The sequence below is a fragment of the Hemiscyllium ocellatum genome, chromosome 12, assembly GCF_020745735.1.
Source record: "Hemiscyllium ocellatum isolate sHemOce1 chromosome 12, sHemOce1.pat.X.cur, whole genome shotgun sequence".
NCBI lineage: Eukaryota > Metazoa > Chordata > Chondrichthyes > Orectolobiformes > Hemiscylliidae > Hemiscyllium > Hemiscyllium ocellatum.
The window spans coordinates 7,227,671-7,254,121 of record NC_083412.1 but is presented as its reverse complement, the minus strand read 5'-3'; the positions used below and the strand labels follow the sequence as shown (position 1 = coordinate 7,254,121).

Here is a 26,451-nt window from a genome sequence, read left to right as displayed (position 1 = left end):
CATTTCGGGCATGAGCCCTTCTTCAGGAATGAGGAGAGTGTGCCAAGCAGGCGAAGATAAAAGGTAGGGAGGAGGGAATTGGGGGAGGGGTGTTGGAAATGCGATAGGTGGAAGGAGGTTAAGGTGAGGGTGATAGGGCAGAGAGGTCAGGAAGAAGATTGCAGGTTAGGAAGGTGGTGCTGAGTTCGAGGGTTGGGACTGAGGGTGGGGGGAGGGGAAATGAGGAAACTGGAGAAATCTGAGTTCATTCCTTGTGGTTGAAGTGTTCCTAGGCGTAAGATGAGGCGCTCTTCCTCCAACCGTCGTGTTGCTATGGTCTAGCGATGGAGGAGGCCAAGGACCTGCATGTCCTTGGTGGATTGGGAGGGAGAGTTGAAGTGTTGAGCCACGGGGTGGTTGGATTGGTTGGTCCGGGTGTCCCAGAGGTGTTCTCTGAAACATTCCGCAAGTAGGCGGCCTGTCTCCGCAATATAGAGGAGGCCACATTGGGTGCAGCGGATGCAGTAAATGATGTGTGTGGAGGTGCAGGTGAATTTGTGGCGGATATGGAAGGATCCCTTGAGGCCTTGGAGGGAAGTGAGGGGGGAGGTGTGGGCTTGGGTTTTGCATTTCTTGCGGTTGCAGGGGAAGGTGCCGGGAGTGGAGGTTGGGTTGGTGGGGGGTGTGGACCTGACAAGGGAGTCGCAGAGGGAGTGGTCTTTTTGGAACGCTGATGGGGGAGGGGAGGGAAATATATCCCTGGTGGTGGGGTCCGTTTGGAGGTGGCGGAAATGACGACGGATGATGTGATGTATTTGGAGGTTGGTGGGGTGGGAGGTGAGGACCAGTGGGGTTCTGTCCTGGTGGCGATCGGAGGAGCAGGAAGTGGAGGAGATGCGGTGGAGAGCATCGTCGATCACATCTGGGGGGAAATTGCGGTCTTTGAAGAAAGAGGTCGTCTGGGTTGTTTGGTATTGGAACTGGTCCTCCTAGGACCAGATGCGGCGGAGTCAAAGGAATTGGGAATAGGGGATGGCCTATCACCCTCACCTTAACCTCCTTTCACCTATCGCATTTCCACCGCCTCTTCTCCCAAGTCCCTCCTCCCTACCTTTTATCTTAGCCTGCTTGGCGCACTCTCCTCATTCCTGAAGAAGGGCTCATGCCCGAAATGTCGATTCTCTTGTTCCTTGGATGCTGCCTGACCTGCTGCGCTTTTCCAGCAACACATTTTCATTGACAAATTTAAAACAGAGTTGAGGAGAAACTACTTCTACCAAAGTTGTGAATCTGTGGAATCCACTATCCCAGGATGCTGGGACAGTGAGTAAATTTGAGGATGGGTTAACAGATTTTTAACAGATAATGGGTTAAAGGGTACTGGGAAAAAGACAGGAAAATGGGGATGAGGTGCATATAAGCCATGATTGATGGGGCGTAACGACCTAATTCTGCTCCTATATCTTATGAACATGTCTCGTAGTCATATTACTGGGTTAGCAATCCAGAACTCCAGGCTATTGTTCTGGGAGCATGGTTCAAATTCCACAGTGCAGAAATTTTAATTCAACAAAATCTGGAGTAAAACGCTCTCCTAATGGCAACCATGTAACTGCTATCAATTAATATCAAAATTAATTTTGTTCACTAATGTCCTGTGGGAAAGGAAATCTCTCATCCTTCTCCAGTCTGGTCTGCACATGACTGTAGGTCCACAGCAATGTGGCAGATTCTTTCCTGCTGTCAGGGCAGTTAGAGAAGGCGAATAAATGCTGAATGAGTCAGCGACACCCACGTCCAATGATGAATGAAAAAGCTACTCATGAATTGTCTACAACAACCACAAGAGAGGACATTTAGTGCAAAAGTTGATTTGCTCCACCTTCCTCTCTGACCTATCACCTTCATCCCCACCTCCATCCACCTATTTCACTCTGAGCTACCTTCTCCCCAGCACCACCCCCTCCCATTTATCCCTCCACCCCAGAGGCTCCCTGCCTCATTCCTGATGAAGGGCTTTTGCCCAAAACGTCAATTTTCCTGCTCCTTGGATGCTGCCTGATCTGCTGTACCTTTCCAGCACCACTCTAATCTTGACTCTGATCTGCAGTCCTCACTTTCGCACAGTCCATTAGCCCCTGAGACAAATGGCTATCTGTTTCAGTGGAAGTGTGCTTTGGTACTTGGACATGGGATGGGAGGAGGTAAAGGCAGGTGTGTTGCGTTCTCTGACCTTGCATCGAAAGATGCTGCTCAAGGGTCAGTAGTTTTCAGAGTAATTGAAAAATGGACCTGAGTTTTGCAGAGGGAGCAATCCCTCCAGGAGAGTTGAAGGTTGTGTTCGATGGTGGCAAGATTGCAAAAATGCTAGAATATTATCTGCTGAATAGAGAGGCTGAGAGGTGGGTGATGAGTATAAAAAGGACCTTTAGTAGTGATGCGAGGAATGAGGAAAAACCGAAAGCAGAATTTCAGGAAATGGCACTGGTATGGTCAAAATGTCCTGAAGAAGCGTCACTGGACTCGAAATGTTAACTATGCTGAGTTTCTCCAGCAATTTCTGCTTTTGTTTGTAGAAAGTTCGGCTTGATACTGAATGACATTTAAGGGTGAGGAGATTTATTTTCCTACGAGATGGTCCTCCCTTCCACACCTACAAATGGCACAGTTGAATGATGGAACAAAAACAGAAATTCCTGAAAAAACACAGGTCTGGCAGCATCTGTGGAGAGAAAGCAGAGATAGTGTCTTGGCCCAGGGACTCTTCTTCAGAACTGGAATGATGAAGTTGTTTGTGATGAAGTGATAGGGCAGACGTTTCAAACTAACTGAGGAAGCCATGTGAGACCCGCCTCCAGCCTAGCCTTGACCGTTCTGATTGATGCTGCATGTTCCTCATTGTACAGGCATTCGAGAGTACTCTGAAATCTTGGGAAGACAAACTCCGGTATGACTCCTGCAGGCCTGCTCTTCGGCCACACCTGTACCCTCAACAGTCTGTGGACCTGGCTACGGAAGAGGAGGCCACCCAGCTCCAGCTCTGTGCTCAAGCAGCTGAGGAATTAATCACAAGGTTCGTCACACTTTGCATCTTGGCAGATTCACGTAGTCTTTTGCATGGTACTGAGAGACAATTTCACACAAGCCTCAAAGACCTAGTCATCCCGTGTATGTGTCTCGCTGGAACTTTCAAAGAAGCCACGGAACTGAAAAATGGGTAAAGTTAGATTGGCTGAGAGGACAGTGGCACCCTTACTGGAAGATACATTATTAACATGCCATTTGGTGTGTAGACCAATGGCGCTTTCTGAGCCCATACTGCTTTGGGATGACTTTTTATATTGCATGCCTATCCTTAATAAACCCACCTTCCAAAAATGAGTTAGGGAGAGGCAGTTCATATGGCCTTGCTAATGAGGCCCCCATCCCATAAGAAAAAGCAGTCCAAAGTATTTCCAACTAATGCTGCACTTTCTGTAGTTGCTCCTGGTGATAATACAGCAACATGCTAGCCAATTTTCCTATTGCACAGGTACAATAGTATTGTGGTTATTTTAATTAATTTGTAATTCAGAGCCCCACGCTAATAACTTGAGATGAGCTTTGAAATCCTGCCGAAACAGTTTGGGAGTTTAAATTTGGGAGTTAATTTAATAAGTCCGGAGGAAACTCCATAATCGCACTCATGACAACAATTATCAATTGTGTAAAAACCCATCTAGCTCACTAATGACCTTAGAATATAAAACATATAGCGCAGGAACAGGTCCTTCAGTCCACCATGTCTGTGGTACCATTCTAAACTAATCACATCTGCCTGCACATGGGCCATATCACTCTATTGTCCGCCTGATTGTGTGTCTGTCTGGATGTCTCTTAGGTATTCCTATTGTTGCTGCTTCTACTACCTCCCTGGCACCTTATTCCAGGCACATGCCACCTTTTGTGTAAAACACTTGCCTCACATTTCTCCCTCACCTTAAACACAAGTCCCTAGTATCTGACTATCCATCCTATCCATGCTTCTAATAATCTTGACACTGGAGCAAAAACAATCCAAGTTTATCCGACCTCTCCATGTAGCTAATACACTCCAATATCGACAACACCCTGGTAAACTTCTATCTCACTATCCCCAAAGCCTCCACATCCTTCCTATAGTGTGGTGACTGGAACGGCACACGTTATTCCAAATGAAGTTCTTACACAATTGTAACATGACTTGCCAATTTTTATATCGGTGTCTTGACCAATGAAGCATGTTATAAGCTTTCTTTACAACTTTGTTTGTGTTGCCAATTTCAGGGAATTGGACTTGAGCCCAAGATCCCTCTGTATATCAGTGCCCCTCAGGGTCCTGCATTTGATATATTTTTTCCTCATGCATTTGTCCTCCCAAAATCATCATCTCACTCTTGTCCGAATTAAACTCCACCCAACATCCCAACTGATCAGTGTCCTCCTGTATCCTTTGATAACATACCTCACTGTCAACAACTCCACCCAATCTTCATGTTGTCTGCATACTTACTAATCACCACCTGCATATTCATCCAAGTCACTTCGATAAATGACAAACAACAGAGGTCCCAGCACTGATCTTTGTGGAACACCGCTGGTCACAGACTCCAGTCAGAAAAACACCTTTGACCAAGCCAGTTTTTTAAATCTAATTTGTCAATTTAGCATGGATTTCATCCACCTACCATGAGGGATCTTGTCAACTGCTTAAGTAAAGTTCCTGTGAGGCAACATCATGTGAGACCCTACCCTCAGTGATCATCTTTGTCACTTCCTCAAAAAATCTCAATCAAGTTTGTGAAATGTCCTTTAGGGATGTAAATCTGGCATCTTTACCTAATATGAGAGAAAGTGAGGACTGCAGATGCTGGAAATCAGAGCTGAAAATGTGTTGCTGGAAAGGCGCAGCAGGTCAGGCAGCACCCAAGGAGCAGGAGAGATGACGTTTCAGGCATGATTCCTGAAGAAGGGCTCATGCCCGAAACGTCGATTCTCCTGCTCCTTGGATGCTGCCTGACCTGCTGCGCCTTTCCAGCAACACACTTTCAGCTCTTTACCTAATATGGCCTATATGTACATGCCCACTCTCAATAATTTGGCTGTTTGGTGATGGAAAAGAGGATCCAGTATGATAGCTTTTGTTTTTGGAATACTGGTCTTGAGTTTAACATCCCTCATCCAAAAGATAATACTGAGAATAATGCAGCACTTCCTGAGTCCTGCTGAGATGATGTGCTGAAATATCTGGAGTAGGGCTGACAACCACTTATAAGGCTGACCTCATAATGTAGGGATTCATGTTTGCAACATCTTCTCTTCCTCAATATGGAAAATTAATTCTTTTGATACATTTTGCCAGAGGAAAATAATGAAGCCGGTCAAGTAAGTAATAGCAAGCATTTCTGTTCCTAATTTGCATATGTAATAAATAACTTTTTTATGAATGAAAAGCTGAGTAAAGTCAAAGGGATTTGACTTCTGATAGGAACACATGTACTTTTCCATCAATTCTATTGTTCCACCTGTACTGCTGAGGCATTCTTTCCTTCATGACTTTCAGAATTTGCGACACAGCCAAAACCCACAGCCTTCTGGAGCAAGAGCTGGCTCACGCTGTCAACGCGAGCTCGCATGCACTAAACAAAACCCATCCAAAGTTTCCAGAGGTAAGGACAGAGGTAGCAGTTATGTCATGTTGGGCTCAGTAAGTGGCTGTTCTGCAGAGCTGAACTCATTAACATGGGGTGATTGTTTAATAATTTGGTAATATGCTTTACCCCTTTCTGAACCTGGATGAAGAATAGACCCATCCAGTAGATGAAATTGAATGTGAATTTGTGAATCACAAAAAGGGATAAAACTGTTAACTATTGTGGCCTAATTAACTCAGTTTAGGTAAGTGATTTCTAAAGTGGCACCGCTCAGAGATAAAATAGAAAATAATTCTCTCTTTCTTTATTTCTATCTGCCTATATCTCACTCTATTTCGCTCTCCTTCCTTCTCTCCTAATTTTGCTGACCATCTCGATGCATATGCTCTTACAAGCCCTTTCCTTTCTCATCTGTCCTTTCATCATTCTTTCTTGGAGTAACATTTTACAACAAAAGACGGCTAATTTATCCTTCAAGTAAATCTTGCTGTGACTTACTTCGAGTAGCCTGGACAGGATTGGAGTCAATGCTTGTGCTGGTCGACATGAATCATGAACCACTCATATTTATTATGCTGCCATCTCCTAATCAAGTGGGATATAGCTGCCAGCAAGATCATAAGAAATAGGGGCAGGTGTTGGCCTTTTTATCCATTGAGCCTGCTCCACAACTGAATAAGCTCATGGCCAATTTGATTGTGATCTCAACTCCACTTTCCAGTCCGTGCACCATCCCCTTCCCTGACACATAACCTTTAACTCCCTCGTTGATCTTTCTGCTTAGCCTTAAATTTGTTCAATGATCCAGCCTCCATTGCACTCTGAGCATGAGATGACCAAAGAATAAAGACACACTGACAGAAGAAATTTCTCCTCAGCTCATTCTTAAATGGGACTCTTCTTATTTTGAAACTGTGAACCCCTAGTTCTAGATCCCTCCATGAGGGGAAATATCCTGTCAGTATCCAGCCTTTGAAGCTCCCTCAGATTCTTGTACATTTTTATAAGATCACTCTCATTTCTTTCAAACGCAAATGAGATTAGACACAACTTGCTCAACCTTTTCTTATAAGACTACCCTTTCATCTCAGGAATCAGCCAAGTGAATTCTCCCTGAATCACTTCCTTTAAGAAGAATAAGGCTGTTTGCATAACTCCAGCTGCTGTCTCACTAATGCTTTGTACAGTTGCAACGATACTTTTCTTGTATTTTCCTGCAGTACACTCTGCCTGCTAAATGTTGACCCATTCATTTAAACTATTCATATACCTTTGAAATCTCATAGCATACAACATTGGAGCAGACCCATCTGTGAATGTCTGTGCAGACCAACAAGCCCCAAACTGCACTGCACTTGGTCCACAGCCCTACTATACCTTTGCATTTAACATACTCATCCAATTGCTTCTTAAACATTGCAAGAGCATCTGACTCCACCACTCTCTCAGGCAGCATGCTCCATATTTCTACCACTCTCTGGGTGAAAAATATTCTCTCTAAATTACTTGGTCCTCACCTTAAACCTATGCCCACTGATCTTAGATACGTTGCTATGTGGAAGACATTCTCACAATCTATACTGTCTATACCTCTTAACATCTCAATCTATTCCCATCCCCCCCAGCCCCCTCAGCCTCTTCTGCTGCAAGGAAAGCAAACCCAACCTATCCAATCTCTCTTCATAACTCATAGTTGTATAATTTCTAGAAAAGGGTTGTGGGGGGAGATCAGGAGAATGGAACCAATTGAACAGATCTTTCAATGGGCAGGCATAGGTTCGACAGGTTGCATCTTTTTATGAACACAAACATTTTATACTTAGAGACAACAGATCCTAGATGCTCCGTTGCGTCCAATATTTAACTATAACAGTTATGCAGTGCACGGATTAGCTCTATTGCTTAGCAGTTACCTTGGGGATTGAATTGAATGAATTCCTTTATTGTTAAATGAATGCAATGAAATGTTTGCAATGGTGCCATCTTAGGTACAAGTAATCTAGGTTCAGAAACTTAGGTATAAAATAGAAAAAAAAGTCCAACATAAGAATAAAAAGAAATTTAAAAAGTACTCAATTTACAATCCTTCCTCCCCAGTCCATGCCAGCATGGACTTCCAGACCGCACCAGGCCAAGTCTGCAGACCACTTCAGGCTTCAAAACTCAAAGTCTAGCCTCCAGTCTGCAAAGGGCCTTGCCCCACCACTATAGTCTTTGGTCAGGGACTCACCGCCCTGCAATGGTACCAGACTCTCCTCCTCCATTCCCATCCGTGTCAGTTCAACAAGTTAAAAGTTTTAAAAAAGTCTGTCCACCTCCCCTTCATCTTTTTTGAATTATCTAGCCTCCAGAAATCTCGAGGGTAGAGAATTCCAGACACTCACTCCCCTCTGGGATAGGAAATTTCTTTTCACCTCAGTTTCAAATGATGTCCCGTTATACTGGAACTATGTCCCCTAGTTCTCAACATCTCTTCTGCCAAACTCATCAGAATCTTGTATGTTTCAATAAGATCCCTCAAACCTAACCTATCGAACTATCCTTGATAAGTCAACTCCTTTCTCTCAGGAATCAGCCTAGTTGAATCTCTCTTGAACTGCCTCCAGTGCCAATATGTCCATTATCACAGCAAGGTAGTTGTAATTTCACAGCTTTACTGGCAGCTGCATGTGGTTATAGACTAGGTGAAGTGGATGCATGAATTCCAATGCTTATTGTTATGGCGACAGAACAGACTACGGATGGGAGGTGGAAGACCTGAAAAAATGGTGCACTCTGAGCAACTTAGCTCTCAATGCCAGCAAAATCAAGGAACTCATTATTGACTTTCAGCGGGATGTTACTCATGCCCCCCTACACATTAACAGCACAGAGATGGAACGAATGGAGATTGTCAAGCTCCTGGGAGTGGTCATCCACAACAAGCTTTCTTGGACTCTTCATGTAGACACACTGGTTACAAAGGCCCAACAATGTCTCTTCCTCCTCAGGCAACTGAGGAAATTTGGCATCATGGTGAATACCCTTGCCAACTTGTATAGATGTGCCATTGAGGGCATTTTGTCTGAATGTATCACTACCTGGTATGGCAACTGTACCATTCAAGATCAGAGACGGTTACAGAGAGTGGTGAACTCGGCCTGGCCAATCACAAAGGCCAACCACCCATCTATAAGATCCATCTACCAGGCCTGCTGTCAAGGAAAGGCCGCCAACATTCTCAAAGATCCATCCCACCACTGGGAATAGATTTTTTCCCTATCTATTCTGTCTGCATCCCTCCATTAAGTCGCCTCTCTTCACCCGAGGAAAACAGTCCAACTCCTCCAATCTGTCTGTATTGTTGATGTTCTTCACACCAAGAATCATTCTTAACCTTTTCTGTCCTTTCTTAAATGTTTTCATATCTTTCCTAAACTGTGGTGCCCAGAATTGGGCACATTACTCTGGTTGAGGCTGAACCAGTGTTATATGTCAGTTTAACATAACTTACTTGTTCATCTTTACTTTTCCATCATTAATAAGTCCAGGATACAATAAGCTTTTTTCAACATTGTCTCAACTTGTCTTGCCACCATTAATGTACTGTAACATATACACTGATTCACAAGTGCTTCTCCTGAAATCCATTTAGAATAGAACTCTTTATTTTAGATTTTCTGTCTCTGGTCTTGACACCTGATGGCCTATCCCGCCAAATTGTCTATCCTTTTGAAGTTCTACAGTATCCCGTTCACAGTTTACAATGCTTCCAATTGTTGTGCCATGTGCAAATTCTGAAATCATCCTCTGTACACCAAGCTCCAGATCAGCCATCTCGATCAGAAAGAGCGAAGGTCCCAATACCAACACCTGGGAACTCCAGTACAAACCTTTCCTCAAGTTAGAAAAAAATCATTCCTTTCTGTTTCCTATCACTCAGCCAATTTCTTATTCATGTTGTCACTGTCACTTTTACTCCACCTACTGTCTTGAGATAGAAGAGGTTCCTGCAAAAGAGAACTTCAGTTGTTCTGTGTTTAATAAGTTCCTTTCCTCCCTCATTGCTAACCTTCTATACTTGTTATTTTGAGGATCACCATGCACAAAATACTCCTGATGCTTTTCATGGTTTGTAACACATTTAATTCCATGAGCAAACACAGAACTTTTGAATCTGTGCATTCTCAACTCTGGCAGTCGTAAATTCACCTTGGGGATCCACTGTACTGACCTATGATTTAGGTTTGTATCTGGACTCCGAATGGATCTGGAGAAGAATCTCTGGGCAGAGTTGTTAGTCACGAATTTGCTTTCTCCAGTTAAATTTTTGTCAATGCTTGTGCAAAATGATTGATCTCTCCTTTAAATATATTCCAATCAGCCAGCTTAAATCTTTTCTGTTTCCTCAATGCAGAGTCTTACCAGAAATGCAGCAATTGAGATAGCCAGCAATGTGAAGGCACTGCATAATGAAACAGAATCATTGCTCGTTGGAAGAGTTCCTCTGGTAAGGTGATGGTATCAGTTAATTCTGCAGGCATTGACTCACATTCTCTCTAACCTGGGTGTTCCATGTACTACTGGGGCTCAGGAAGAGCTGCCAGAGGAAGTGGTGGAAGCTGGTACAATTGCAACATTTAAGAGGAATTTGGATAGGTATATGAATAGGAAGGGTTTGGAGGCTATGGGCCGGGTGCTGGCCGGTGGAACTAGATTGGGTTGGGATATCTGGTCGGTATGGACGGGTTGGACCGAAGGTCTGTTTCCATGCTGTAGATCTATGACTCTATGACTCTAATGGGACGAGCAGAACTGTACACAATATTCCAAGTGCAGCCGCGCTAGCATTTTATATAGTTGCAGCATGACATTACGGCTCCGGAACTCAATCCCTCTACCAATAAAACCTAACACACCGTATGCCGCCTTAACAGCACTATCTACCTGGGTGGCAACTTTTAGGGATCTATGTACATGGACACCAAGATCCCTCTGCACATCCACACTACCAAGAATCTTTCCATTGACCCAGTATTCTGCCTTCCTGTTATTCTTCCCAAAGTGAATCACCTCACATTTAGTTGCATTGAACTCCATTTGCCACCTCTCAGCCCAATTCTGCAGTTTATCCAAGTCCCCCTGCAATCTGCAACATTCTTCCAAACTGTCCACTACTCCACCGACTTTAGTGTCATCTGCATACTTACTGACCCATCCACCTATTCCTGTGTCCAAGTCATTTATAAAAATGACAAAAGCAGTGGTCCCAAAACAGATCTTTGTGGCACACCACTAGTAACCAGACTCCAGGCTGGATATTTTCCATCAACCACTACTCGCTGCCTTCTTACAGAAAGCCCGTTTCTAATCCAAGGTGCTAAATCACCCTCAATCCCATGCTTCTGCATTTTCTCCAACAGCTTACCATGTGGAACCTTATCAAAGACTTTATTGAAGTCTATGTACAACACATCAACTGCCCTACCCTCATCCACATGGTTGGTCACTTTCTCAAAAAACTCAATGAAGTTTGTGAGACACAATCTGCCCTTGACGAAACCATGTTGACTATCTGAAATCGAATTGTTGGTTGCTAGATGATTATAAATCCTATCTCTTAAAATCCTTTCCAAAACCTTTCCTACCACAGAAGTAAGGCTCACTGGTCTATAATTATTTGGGTCATCTCTGCTGTCCTTCTCGAACAAGGGCACAATATTTGCAATCCTCCAGTCCTCTGGTACTGAACCTGTAGACAATGACAACTCAAAGGTCAAGGCCAAAGACTCCAACACCTCCTCCCTAGCTTCCCAGAGAATCTTCCGATAAATTCCATCTGGCTCAGGGGACCTGTCTACTTTTGCTCCTTCTAGAATTGATAGCACCTCGTCCTTCCTAACTCAATCCTTTCTAGTCTAATATCCTGTATCTCATTCTTCTCCTCTACAATATTCTCCTATAAAAAAACTCCCAGCAGTGTGACCTCTTCTCTCCTGAAAACAGATGAGAAATATTTGTTTAGCTCCTCTCCGATCTCCACAGGGTCCACATACAACTTCTCACTTTTTGTCTTTGACTGGCCCTATTCCTACCCCAGTCATCCTTTTATTCCTCACATACCTATAGAAAGCTTTAGGGTTCTCCTTTATTCTACCCGTTAAAGATAGAACATAGAAAGATACAGCGCAGTACAGGCCCTTCGGCCCTCGATGTTGCGCCGACCGAATCCTACCTAACCTACACTAGCCCAATAACTTCCAAATGCCTATCCAATGCCCGCTTAAATGACCATAAAGAAGGAGAGTTCACCACTGCTACTGGCAGGGCATTCCATGAACTCACAACCCGCTGTGTGAAGAATCTACCCCTAACATCTGTCCTATACCTACCACCCCTTAATTTAAAGCTGTGTCCCCTAGTAACACCTGACTCCATTAGCGGTAAAAGGTTCTCAGTGTCGACCCTATCTAAACCCCTAATCATCTTATACACCTCTATCAAATCTCCCCTAAACCTTCTCTTCTCCAATGAGAACAGCCCCAAGTGCCTCAGCCTTTCCTCATAAGATTTTCCTACCATTCCAGGCAACATCCTGGTGAACCTCCTCTGCACTCGTTCCAATGCCTCCACATCCTTCCTATAGTATGGCGACCAAAACTGCACACAATACTCCAGATGAGGCCGCACCAGAGTCTTATACAGTTGCAACATGACCTCAGGACTCCGGAACTCAATTCCTCTACCAATAAAGCCCAGTACACCATATGCCTTCCTCACAGCACTATTTACCTGGGTGGCAACTTTCAGAGATCTGCGTACATGGACACCAAGATCCCTCTGCTCACCCACACTACCAAGTAGCCTACCATTAGCCCAGTAATCCATCTTCTTGTTACTCCTACCAAAGTGAATGACTTCACACTTAGCTACATTGAATTCCATTTGCCACATTTCTGCCCAGCTCTGCAACTTATCTATATCCCGCTGTAACCTACCACTTCCTTCCTCACTATCCACAACTCCACTGACTTTTGTGTCATCCGCAAACTTGCTTACCCAGCTTTCAAGCCCTTCCTCTAGATCATTTATAAAGATAACAAAAAGCAATGGTCCCAAAACAGATCCTTGTGGTACACCGCTAGTAACTGCACTCCAAGATGAACATAGTCCATCAACTACTACCCTCTGTCTCCTTCCAGCCAGCCAATTCCTAATCCAAACCTCTAATGTATCCTCAATGCCATACCTCCGTAGTTTTAGCATTAGCCTACCATGGGGAACCTTATCGAACGCCTTACTAAAATCCATATACACAACATCTACTGCTTTACCCTCGTCCACTTCCTTAGTCACCTTCTCAAAGAACTCAATAAGGTTTGTGAGGCACGACCTGCCCTTCACAAAACCATGCTGGCTATCCTTGATCACGTTATTCCTATCCAGATGTTCATAAATCTTATCCCTTACCATTCTCTCTAAGACTTTGCCCACCACTGAAGTCAGACTCACTGGCCTATAGTTACTAGGGCTATCCCTACTCCCTTTCTTGAACAAGGGGACCACATTCGCTATCCTCCAGTCCTCTGGTACTATTCCCGTTGACAATGACGACATAAAAATCCAGGCCAATGGCTCTGCTATCTCCTCCCTAGCTTCCCATAGGATCCTAGGGTAAATGCCATCAGGCCCAGGAGACTTATCTATTTTCATCCTCTCCAATATTCCCAGAACCTCTTCCCTGCATATTTCCAGGCCATCCATTCTAATCATTTGTGACTCCATATTCACATCAGCAACAGTGTCCTGTTCCTGAGTGAATACTGATGAAAAGTATTGATTTAATGTCTCTCCAATCTCCTCCGCCTCCACACACAACTTCCCACTACTATCCTTGACTGGACCGATACCTACCCTAGTCATCCTTTTATTCCTGACATACCTATAGAAAGCCTTTGGGTTTTCCCTAATCCTACCAGCTAAAGACTTTTCATGTCCCCTTCTCGCTTCTCTTAGCTCTCTCTTTAGATCCTTCCTGGCTACCTTATAACTCTCTATCGCCCCAACTGAACCTTCACGCCTCATCTTTACATATGCCGCCTTCTTCCCTTTCACAAGGGATTCCAATTCCTTACTAAACCACGGCTGCCTCACAAGGCCCTTTACACCATGCCTGACTGGTACATACTTATCGAGGACACGTAGTAGCTGCTCCTTGAACAATCCCCACATCTCATTAGTGTTCTTCTCTTGAAGCCTGTTTTTCCAAGCCACACATCCTAAGTCATGCCTCACTGCATCATAATTTCCCTGCCCCCAGCTATAACTCTTGCCCTGCGGCGCACACTTATCCCTCTCCATCACTAAATTAAAAGTCACCGAGTTGTGGTCACTGTCCCCGAAGTGCTCACCTACCTCCAAGTCTAACACCTGGCCTGGTTCATTACCTAGAACCAAATCCAATATAGCCTCACCTCTTGTTGGCCTGTCTACATATTGTGTCAGGAAACCCTCCTGCACACATTGGACAAACACCGACCCATCTAATGAACTCGAGCTATAGCTCTCCCAGTCAATATCTGGGAAGTTAAAGTCCCCCATAACAACCACCCTGCTACCTTCGCTCTTTTCCTGAATCATCCTCGCAATATTATCCTCTACTTCTCTAGGACTATTAGGAGGCCTGTAGAAAACACCTAACAGGGTGACCTCACCTTTCCTATTTCTAACCTCAGCCCAAACTACCTCAGATGGCAAGTCCTCTTCCATCGTCCATTCCACTGCCGTAATACTATCTTAGACAAGTAATGCCTCACCTCCCCCTTTTTTACCCCCATGTCTGATCCTACTAAAACATTTAAACCCTGGAACCTGCAACAGCCATTCTTGTCCCTGTTCTACCCACGTCTCTGTAATGGCCACAACATCGAAGTCCCAGGTACCAACCCACGCTGCAAGTTCACCTACCTTATTTCTTATACTTCTGGCATTGAAGTATACACACTTCAATCCACCCTTCTGTTTACAGGCACCCTCCTTCGAGATCGCTGCATTATTCATAACCTCCCTACACTCAAGGTCCTGTACCCTAAAGCTACAGTCCAGGTTCCCATGCCCCGGCGGAGTTAGTTTGAACCCTCCCAAAGAGCACTAGCAAACCTCCCCCCAAGGATACTGGTGCCCCTCAGGTTCAGGTGTAGACCATCCTTTTTATAGAGGTCCCACCTTCCCCAGAAAGAACCCCAGTTGTCCAGAAACCGGAATCCCTCCCTCCTGCACCATCCCTGTAGCCACGCATTTAATTGCTCTCTCTCCCTATTCCTCGACTCTCTATCACGTGGCACGGGTGACAAACCAGAGACAACAACTCTGTTTGTTCTAACTCTGAGCTTCCAACCTAGCTCCCTGAAAGCCTGTCTGACATCCTCACCCCTCTTCCTACCTATATCGTTGGTGCCAACGTGGACCACGATCTGGGGCTGCTTCCCCTCCCCCTTAAGGACCCGGAAAACACGATCAGCGACATCACGTACCCTTGCACCTGGGAGGCAACATACCAAACGTGAGTCACTGTCGCCCCCACAAAACCGTCTGTCTGTACCCCTCACTATCGAGTCCCCAAGAACTATCGCTCTACCTTTCTCCACCCTTCCCTTCTGAGCAACGGGGCCAGGCTCCGTGCCAGAGGCCTGAACCTCGTTGCTTGCCCCTGGTAAGTCATCCCCCCCACAAGTATCCAAAACGGTATACTTGTTCTTGAGGGGAATGACCCCAGGGGGTCCCTGCACTGGCTTCCTCCTCCCACTCCCCCTCACTGTCACCCATCTATCTTGAACTTTCGGAGTAACTACTTCCCTAAAGCTCTGATCTATGACCCTCTCTGCCTCCCGAATGATCCGCAGTTCATCCAAATCCAGCTCCAGTTCCCTAACACGGGCTTGGAGGAGCTGGAGATGGCTCATGTCCTCTCCTTGCTCCTCTTAATTCTCTCTTTAAATCCTTCCTAGCTAATCTGTAACTCGCCATCGTCTCATCTGAACCATCTCATCTCATCATCACAGAAGCCTACCTCTTCCGCTTAACAAGAGATGCAAGTTCTTTAGTGAACCACGGTTCCCCGACCTTATCACTTCCTCCCTGCCTGACAAGGACATACCTATAAGGACACGCAATATCTGTTCCTGAAACCAGCTCCACATTTCGATTGTCCCCATCCCCTGTATTTTGCTACCCCATTCTATATATCCTAAATCTTGCCTAATCGCATTATAATTGCCCTTCCCCGATCTATATCTTTTGCCCTGTGACATATATCTATCCCTTTCCATCGCTAAACTAAACGTAACCGAATTATGGTCATTCTCTCCAAAGTGCTCACCTACCACTAAATCAAACACCTGGTTCATTAACAAGCACCAGATCCAGTGTGGCCTCCCCTCTTTTTGACCCTTTGACATACTATGACAGGAAACCCTCCTGCACACATTGGACAAAAACTGATCCACCTAACGTACTAGAGTTATTGCATTTCCAGTCAATATTGGGTAAGTTAAAGTCTCCCATAATGGCCACCGTTTTCCTTTCACTCCTACTCAGAATTGTTTTGCCGATCGTCTCCTCCATATCCCTGGAACTCTACGGAGGTCTATAAAAAACTCCCAGAAGTGTGACCTCTCCTCTCCTGTTACTATGTCTCCAAAATGGCTACAAATCAAAATCCCAGGTACCTATCCCAGGTGCTTCAAGAGCACCTACCTTATTTCGGATACCTCTGGCGTTGAAGTAGGCATACTTTAAACCAGCTTGCTGTGAAATCCTGTCCATGCCCTCCCTATTCTCATCCTCCTGTGCACTGGAACAACACCTCAGGTTCCCATCCCCCTGCTGAGCTAGTTTAAACCACCCGAGTAGCAACAGCATTCAGTAAAAATTTTCTCCAGATGCCAAAATAAGCAAGCCTCTGTATTCTAATTGAGGACTTGTTGAATAATGAGACATCTTCCCTACGTTCAGTCCTTTTCAAATGCCACACTCCACAAACAGCTAATGAAGAAATATAAGGCAGCCCAAGATATCCTGGGCTGCAGGCTCCCTATTTCAGGCTTGAAAGTAGACCATCAGCATAACTACAGATGAAAAGACACATTGAGTAGAAGCCAGCTGGTCCATTAAGCCTGACTTGTATGTCTCTGATTTTGTTTTTGGGATCCTTGAGCGGGTGGGGGAGCAGCCCCAATTCGTGGCCCACATAGACACCAATGACATAGGTAGGAAGAAAGATGGGGATTTAAGGCAGAAATTCAGGGAGTGAGGGTGGAAGCTTAGAGCTAGAACAAACAGAGTTTTATCTCTGGTTTGTTGCCTGTGCCACGTGCTAGTGAGGCGAGAAACAGGGAGAGAGTGGAGCTGAACACGTGGCTACAGGGATGGTGCAGGAGGGATGATTGGGGCTCTTTCAGCGTTAGGTGGGACCTCTACAAACATGATGGTCTTCACCTGAACCAGAGGGACACCACTATCGTGGGAGGGAAATTTGCTCATGCTCTGGGAGAGTTTGAACTAATGCAGAAGGGGACGGGAACGGCAATTGTAGTTTGAGCATACGGGAGGTTGAGAGTAATGAGGTCAGAAATAAGGTTTCAAGGTCACAAGAGGGCACTGGCAAGCAGGAAGATGGTTTGAAGTGTGTTTACTTCAATGGCAGGAGTGTCCAGAATAAGGTGAGTTAACTTGTATTGTTGGTTGGTACTTCGGATTTCAGTGTTGTGGCCATTTCAGAGACATGGGTAGAGCAGGGACAGGAATGGTTGTTACAGGTTTTGGGATTTAGATGTTTCAGTAAGAACAGAGAAGATGGTAAAAGAGGGGAAGGTGTGGCATTGTTAGTCAAAGACAGTATTACAGTGGCAGAAAGAACGTTTGAGGACTCGTCTACTGAGGTAGTATGGGCTGAGGTTAGAAACAGGAATGGAGCGGACACCCTGTTAGGAGTTTCCTACAGGCCTCTGAATAGTTCCAGAGATGTAAAGGAAAGGATAGCAAAGATGATTCTTGATAGGAATGAGAGTAACAGGGTAGTTGTTATGGGGGAACTTTAACTTCCCAAATATTGAGTGGGAATATTATAGTTCAAGTACTTTAGATGGGTCAGTTTTTGTCCAAAGCGTACAGGAGGGTTTTCTGACACAGAATGTAGATAGGCCAACAAGAGGTGAGGCCACATTGGATTTGATACTGCGTAATGAACCAGGCCAGCTGTTAGATTTGGTAGGTGAGCACTTTGGTGATAGTGACCACAATTTGATTATGTTTACTTTGGCGATGGAAAGGGATAGGTATTTACCACAGGGCAAAGGGGGAAAGGCAATTATGATGAGATTAGACAAGATTTCGGATGAATAGAATGGGGAAGGAAACTGCAGGGATGAGCACACTTGAAATGTGGAGCTTATTGAAGGAACAGCTGCTGCAGATCCTTGATAAGTATGTAGCTGTCAGGCAGGGAGGAAGTGGTCAAGTGTGGGTGCCATGGTTTACTAAGGAAGTTGAATCTCTTGTCAAGAAGAAGAAGAAGACTTACGTTAGGATGAGATGTGAGGCTCAGTTCGGATGCTTGTGAGTTACACATTAGCCAGGAAAGATCGGAAGAGAGGGCTAAGAAGAGCCAGGAGGGGACATGAGAAGTCGTTGGCAGTTAGGATCAAGGAAAACCCTAAGGTTTTCTATAGGTATATCAGGAATAAAAAAATGAATAGAATACGATTAGGGCCAATCAAGGATAGTAGTAGAAAGTTTTGCGGGGAGTCAGAGGTGATAGGGGAAGTGCTAAATGAATACTTTTTGCCAGTATTCACACTAGAAAAAGACTATGTGGTCGAAGAGAATACTAAAATACAGGCTTCTACACTAGACAGGATTGAGGTGCATAATGTGAAGGTGTCAGCAATTCTGGAAAGTGTGAAAATCGATAAGTTCCCTGGGCTGGATGGGATTTATCCCGGGATTCTCTGGAAAGCCAGGGAGGAGATTGTTGAGCCTTTGGCTTTGATCTTTATGTCGTCATTGTTGTAGGAATAGTGCCAAAAGACTGGACGATAGTAAATGTTGTCTCCTTGTTCAAGAAATGGAGGGGAGAGAACCGTGGAAATTATAGTCCAGTGAGCCTTACTTCGGTTGTGAGTAAAGTGTTGGAAAGAGTTTTCAGAGATAGGATTTATAATCATCTAGAAAGGGATAATTTGGTTATGGATAGTCAGCACGGTTTTGTGAAGGGTAGGTCGTGCCTCACAAACCTTATTGAGTTCTTTGAAAAGGTGACCAAACAGGTAGATGAGGGTAAAGCAGTTGACATGGTGTATATGGATTTCAGTAAAGCGTTTGATAAGGTTCCCCATTGTAGGCTATTGCACAAAATACGGAGGCATGGGATTGAGGGGGATTTAGCAGTTTGGATCAGAAGTTGGCTAGCTGAAAGAAGACAAGAGGGTGGTAGTTGATGGGAAATGTTCATCCTGGAGTTCAGCTACTAGTGGGGTATCGCAAGGATCTGTCTTGGGTCCACTGTTGTTTGTCATTTTTATAAATGACCTGGATAAGGGAGTAGAAGGATGGGTTAGTAAATTTGCGGATGACACTAAGGTCAGTGGAGTTGTGGATAGTAACGAATGATGTTGTAGGTTACAGAGAGACATAGATAAGCTGCAAAGCTGGGCTGAGAGGTGGCAAATGGAGTTTAGTGCAGAAAAGTGTGAGTTAACTCACTTTGGAAGGAGTAACTGGAATAAAGAGTACTGGGCTAATGGTCAAATTCTTGGTAGTGTAGATGAGCAGAGAGATCTCAGTGTCCAGGTAAATAGATCCTTGAAAGCTGCTGCCCAGGTTGATAGAGTCGTTAAGAAGGCATACGGTGTGTTAGCTTTCACACACCGAGTTTCCGAACCATGAGATCATGCTGCAACTGTACAAAACTCTGCTGCGGCCACATTTGGAGTATTGTGTACAGTGCTGTGTCACCACATTATAGGAGGGATGGGGAAGCTTTGAAAAGGGTGCAGAGGAGATTTACCAGGATGTTGCCTGGTATGGAGGGAAGGTCTTACGAGGAAAGACTGAGGGACTTGAAACTGTTTTCACTAGAGAGAGGCAAGTTGAGAGGTGATTTAAGTGAAACATATAAGCTTATTAGAGGGTGAGATAGATTGGACACTGAGAGCCTTTTTCCTCAGATGGCAATGGCTAGCACGAGGGGAACTAGCTTTAAATTGAGGGGTGATAGATATAGGATAAATAATAGTTTATTTACTCAGAGTAGTAGTAGGGATGTGGAATGCCCTGCCTGCAACAGTAGTGATCTCGCCAACTTTAAGGGCATTTAAATAGTCATTGGATAGGCATATGCGGACTTGTTGGGCTGAAAATGGAATAGTGTAGGTTAGATGGGCTTCAGATTGGTTCCACAGGTCGGTGCAACATCGAGGGCTGAAGGGCCTGTACTGCACTGTAATGTTCTATTTCAGTCATGTGAACCATGATCACAACACGCGTCTGCTCCACACAACTACAAAAACTCTCACTATTTAAACACTTGAATCAAATCTCCCTAAGTGTACATTTTTCTAGAGCTCAGTTCACTAAGCTTGCTTATTGTAGTAAACTGGGTTTGGTCATTCTTTTCTGAACCTTCTCCAGAACCACGAGACCAGTTTCAATGGGGAAATATTTCATAACTAGTTCCAGTCTAATTCTGCATTTAATGCTGAAGTGAATAAATCTGAACACAAATAAATTATTGTGGTTTTGGAATGTGGAAAGGCCTTTTTAAATTTTTGAATATTGCATTCCAAAGTCATATTCCTAAATTTCTCTTTGGTCTTTTTTTTAGAATTCCTTACTGTGTGGAAACAGGCCCTTCAGCCCAACAAGTCCACACTGACCCTCCAAAGAATATCTCACTCAAGCCCATTCCCCATTGCCCCACATTTACCCCTGATGAATGCACCCAACCTACACATCCCTGAACCCTCTGGGCAATTTAGCATGGTCCGTTCACCTGACCTGCACATCTTTGAACTGTGGGAGATAGCCGGAGCACCCAGAGGGAACCCACGCAGACACAGGGAGAATGTGCAAACTCCACACACAGTCGCCCGAGACTGAAATTGAACCTGGGTCCTTGGTTCTGTGAGGCTGCAGTAAGCACTGAGCCACCATGCCACCCGTCTTCTGCACGGTTTAAATTGTAGTCCCATATTGAGGACTTTGAAAGCAAGAAATACACAATTTGGGCAACTGCACTCAAATAGCCTGCAAACAGAAACTACAGGAAATGTAAACTAGCTACACAGGGATGAGTGCTTTATCAAAATTGAGAGCTTGTCAGGCACAGCACAGCATATAAGGCTGCATGGCTTGCAAGATTACACAACATGAGTTGATCCAGATACTTGAGTTGCACCTCCAGTGTGTAACTCCTGATGAATTGGTTGTGAAAGTGATACATGGGGTGGAGGGTCTGATTGACTGGTGCCAGCAGAAGCCTGGGCTGTGTACTGCCCTGAACTTTAATTTGGCACACATTGAGCCTGCAATGTTCACTCATTGAAGGCAAAGGAACATCAGCAAGCAGATGTGATACTGCGTCATGGAGTGGGGTGTCTAGACGCAGATATTCCTTCCTTTCCAAAGGGCCTTCCCTTCAGCATACATTTTCAATGGTCCACAATTTCTACTGACCTGAGCACATGTTTTGTGAACTTGTCCAGCCTATGGAGGAAAGTGGAGGAAATTTGGATGGAGCAGGTAACAGAATATTTGTGGGGAGCATGACCACTTCAAAGAGCAGTCCCTTGGAAGGTGAAGAAAAACAAGGTAACTTAGTGGACAGAAAAGCCTAGCACAGCACATCAGAGACTCGGCCAACTGGTGAGTCAGGTGAAGGGGAGATGCAGAGAGAGATACAGAGATTGGGGAAGGAACTGAATTGAGTAAGGTTGCTAATGTTTGGAAAGGTAAACACTAGCAGACCTGTTATGACCTCTTATTATTCAAACCTATGAAATGAAGGTCTCCAATCTTATCCCCCACTCTGTCTCATACAGTCCCACTATATGATAGCTGCCAGCTATGAGATGTGAAGATGCAGATCTGTATATTTAAACTGATAATGATGGCTAGAATAATGGTTATTTTAGTGGCTAACCAACCGCTTTTCTGTTTTGCATTCCTGGCAGCAACTAGACTCACCTCAGGAAGAGCAGCTGTCAACAGCATTACACCTTGTGGATGTTGAGCTGGGAAAGCTTGCAGAGATTCCATGGCTTTATCACGTGCTGCAGCCAACAGCTGAAGAGGTATGGAGCAAAGAGGTTCTAGTTTGTATGATAGAAAAACCAGGGCTCCTCATTCTCGGGTGCAGTGTTCTCGAGGCCTTGTGAGGCATGATGAGACAAGAACAGATCCTGGGATAGGACGCACTTAATGTCATGGATTTAGGTGAGATGGCTGCCACACAGTGCAATCCCTATCATTGAATTTCATTTGATGCTTAGTGTATGTCCAGGTCAAATAGGAACACCATTAAGAAATCAGAGAAGAAGCTAGCCCATGTCATCTCTGCATTCCACACCCTTATTTAGTAACTTCATGGTTGATCTTACAAATCAACTGCACTATCCCGCCGCATACCCATATTCTTGGCTTCCCTTACAAAAGCATAGTGGTGGGACTGCTGGAAATCTGAAATTAAAAGCCCAAAAACAGTGTAAGTACTGGGCATATCTGGCAAAACTTGTGGAATAAGAAGCAGAATTAACATTTCAGTCAATAACCTTTATCACTTAATTTGTTTCATGCAGAAAGTCTGTTGATCCCAGCCTTGAATATGCTCCTACACTGGGTAACAATTTACAAACCTCTCAATGAACCCAGCCAATCCGTTATCCTGGGATTTTGACACCTAGTTCTAGATTTGTCAGAAGGCAGCCCCCCATCAACATTTCTATGTTGTGCCCTCTCAGAATGTCATACATTTCTGTGAAATCAACTGAGAGAATTTAGGTGCTTTCTACTCAATCCTTCCTCTTAGCACAGTTCTCTAATCCCCAGAATGAACCTTTGTTGCAGCCCTTCCAAGGCAAGTATATCCTTCACTGGGAAAGGAGTCTAAAGTCATACAACTTGTCCATGCCGACCAGGTTTCCTAAACTGAAGCAGTCTCATTTCCCTGTGTTTTGCCCATATCCCTCTGAAGCCTTTCCTAGCTATTTACCTGTCCAAATGTCTTTTAAATGTTTTTAGTGTACCTGCCTCCACCACTTCCTCTGGCAGCTCATTCCATGTATGCACCACCCTCTGTGTGAAAAAGTTGCCCCTCAGGCTCCTTTTAAATCTATTCCCCTCTCACCTTAAATCAATGCCCTCTAGACTCCTCTATCCCTACTTTATCTATGCCTTCTGTGATTTTATAAATTTCTCTAAGGTCACTCCTCAGCCTCGTACGCTTCAGTGAAATAGAATCCCAGCCTCTGAAGCCACTCCTTATAATTCAAACCTTCCCGTCTCAGTAACATCCTTGTAAATCTTTTTGCAACCTTTCAAGTTTAGTAACATCTTTACACGACCAACACACTACTCCGTACTCTGGGATCAGTCTTGCCAAAGCTCTATCTCATTGAGAAGAGACTTGTGGAGAGAATGAGGTGAGGCCCTTCAAAATGATTGGCTGACGTGATAGCCTCTGAATCAGATGGTTACAGGTTCACATTGCCGTCCAGAGTCTTGACCACAGAATCCAGGCTCCAGTGCAGTGCTGAAAAAAATTTGTGAGTGAAGTGGTTGGTGACATATTTAATTTCACAGCTCCTTTTAATTGTTTTATACTACGATGCAACCACAGCAATGAAAGGGGACAAATGTTGTTTTGGTCGGAAACACCTTCCTATGGACCCTGAGGGAGTGCTGCACTGTCAGAGGTACTAGTTCTTGAATGGCGTGTTGAAGTGAGACTTAGGAAGGTGGAGAGGATCCCATGGCACTAGTGGAGGAAGAGACGGGAATGTACAGTACGTACACAATGTTGCAAGAATTCTCAAAGGCATTCTGTTGCTTTGGGGGTGTCCTAAGTCCGTGAGACGCTCTCTAAATTCAAGTCTTCAAAATTTTTTCATAGAAACATCGAAGTACCAGAAGGCCAATCAACCCCTCAAATCTGCTCCAAGATTCAGTACAATAATGGCTGATCATCGAGCTCAATACCCTAATCCCAACCTACCCTATATCCCTTTGATTCCTTTAGCCAGAATAAAACGCTTCTTTAAAATACTTAATGTTTTGGGCTTCATCCACATCCTGTGGTAGTGAATTCCACAGGCTCACCATTCTCTTGGTGAAGGAATTTCTCCTCCTCTCAGTCCTGAAAGATTTACTCCCTATCTTTAAACTATGACCCCTTGTCCTGGACTCCCCCAACCTCAGAAATATACTTCCTGCATCTAACCTTTCTAGTCCTGTTAGAAGTTTTTCTAATATTTGAAAAAAATTAGACGTTTCTTATATATTTTAGGACTTGCTAGACAATCACTGGGCAAAGCAACAGAATGGGAGATTGGATCTGTATTTCCGTTTTAGCAATAAGACAAAATGCAAAGGAAAATTAACCTGTTATATCCATGTTGCAGTGTAATTGTGCAGTCTAGAGCACACTGAAAAAATTAGCATATACCATGTGTTATAAATTAGTGCCTGTTATTATTTGATGTTAACATGTGTTGGATGATCTGCTTATATTGGAACTGTGCCCTGCACTCAGTTTTTCTGACCATGTTGGGTTGAAAGGAGTGCAGGCTGCTTGTGATGGCTTGTTCCTATCTGCTGCGACCAGTAAGTCGACAAACGACATGCCGATGCTTGGTACACTCCTGACTCCACATAAGGTCTGTTGGATAATGTGAGATCAGTTAATAATTTGGGGAAGAAGAGTTGTCTCCATCGTTGAGAATGGCTTTAGTCCGTGTAACACTTGCAACTAACAAAATAATCACCTCCTTTTCAATAGGACCATTCATTGGAATTTGCCAAAAGAAACAGTCGAAGTGCTATGTTCAGAATTGTGCCAAAGTTTAAGAAAGAGAAAAGCCAAAGGCATAAGGCAACTCCTCAGCCAGGTAAGGCATCATTACTCTTGTACATTGACAGTTAATCGCCTCACACCAATTCAGCTGTAAGTGATGTTTTCACGGTTACAGGATCCCCATGAGAACAGAATTTACTTTTCACCGAATTCTCTGTGGTGATGGGAGAATGGAACTGGCAAGTGGAGAAGTTTCTGGTTATTATCTTTCAAGGGTTAAATTGGGAAAATATACAGAGCAGGGAAAATCTATTTTAAAGTATTCCAGAAATATTTCCCAATAAAAACACTTTGTTTAAATCCGATAGCTCCAATATTCAAAGGAACCCATGCCATAAGAGAAACCATTTGTGTGGAGCCGCATTTACCATCTTTAATCAAAATGCTGCTGCAGTTTAACCAGCTAAACGTTTACAGCTCAGCATCAAACATTCATCAGTTTTACAATGCGTTATATAGCCAGATCATTTGACTTCTCAGGACAGTTCACTTGCAAGTTATTTCAAACTAGATACAAGTGTTATCATCTCCAGTTATTATTCTACTTTCCGGGCATTCTTTGTGATTGGCACTGCAGGGCAGATGGTTAGCAGTGCAGTGGTGCACATTAGGTTACCAATACTCCAGAGAAAATAGCCTTGATTACAATCTCATTGCTATGCATGCAGAACAGTTCAACCCCAACACTATTCTTGTTCCATCTCCCGTTGCCTTCAGAAAGCACACCACACACGCACACATGCCCCATACATGCACCAACATACACACATGCATGCATGTCGCACAGAAAGACACATGCCTGCATCATACACACACGCACCACATTCCATACATGCCACATCCCACACTTTCTGTAACAGACATACAGAAATATAATACCGAACAAGTGAAAACATGAGCAGAATCAGCAATTCTTCCCAGACTGTAGCCTAATTTATGATAACATGTATTAATACATTGCCTGGAGTCTCTTCCCCCTGGAGGGGATTACACTATTCCTGGTAGAGCTTCAGCAGCAACTGTCTGCCAGTTAGAGACAACCATTTCCAGACTTGTTCACACTTCCATCTCTTGGGTACTGTCTCTCAGGGACAATGTCATCTCACAAATCTGAGGTGCTTTATCAACTTTTTAACAAACACCTCTTCAATGGGTCAAAGGGCTTGATGTGATGTGCCATCCATCTTGATTTCAGATCAAGAAAACAGAAATTTCTGGAGAAACTCAGCTATTCAGAAGAAGGGTCACTGGAATTGAAGCGTTAACTCTGATTTCTCTCCATAGCTGCTGCCAGACCTGCTGAGTTTCTCCGATTAATTATTTCCGATTCCCTGGTCAAATGTAATACATCAGCTTTACTCATCACCAATTGTAGACTTCATCCTTACCTAAGGATTTTTGTCAAATAAATATATTGATTTCCCTTCCATATTACTGGATCTTTCTGTCCCTTACATGCTGTTCCCTTTGACAGAGGTTCATCCCATGGCTTGGTTCTGGATTTTGATGTGAAATGTGATGTGGGTGGCATGGTGGCTCACAGCTCCAGGGACCCGGGTTTGATTCCTGCCTCGAACGACTGTCTGCGTGAAGTTTGTACATTCTCCCCGTGTCTACATGGGTTTCCTCTGGATGCTCCAGTTTCCTCCCACAATCCAAAGATGTACAGGTTAGGTGAATTGGCCATGCTAAATC

The 26,451-nt window shown here is 44.2% G+C and overlaps 1 protein-coding gene across 4 annotated transcripts in view; it reads left to right on the top strand.

Moving 5' to 3' along the window:
* Window positions 1-26,451, top strand: part of dgkh (diacylglycerol kinase, eta) — a 570,460-nt gene that overhangs the window by 502,693 nt on the left and 41,316 nt on the right. For 3 of the 4 annotated variants that reach the window (XM_060832853.1, XM_060832851.1, XM_060832855.1), the window contains 5 exons: window positions 2,886-3,052; window positions 5,561-5,666; window positions 10,048-10,140; window positions 21,860-21,979; window positions 24,682-24,790. In XM_060832853.1, coding sequence (XP_060688836.1) covers window positions 2,886-3,052; window positions 5,561-5,666; window positions 10,048-10,140; window positions 21,860-21,979; window positions 24,682-24,790 — 595 coding nt within the window. The remainder of the gene's footprint in view (window positions 1-2,885; window positions 3,053-5,560; window positions 5,667-10,047; window positions 10,141-21,859; window positions 21,980-24,681; window positions 24,791-26,451) is intronic. The other variant, XM_060832854.1, reaches the window with a different exon arrangement.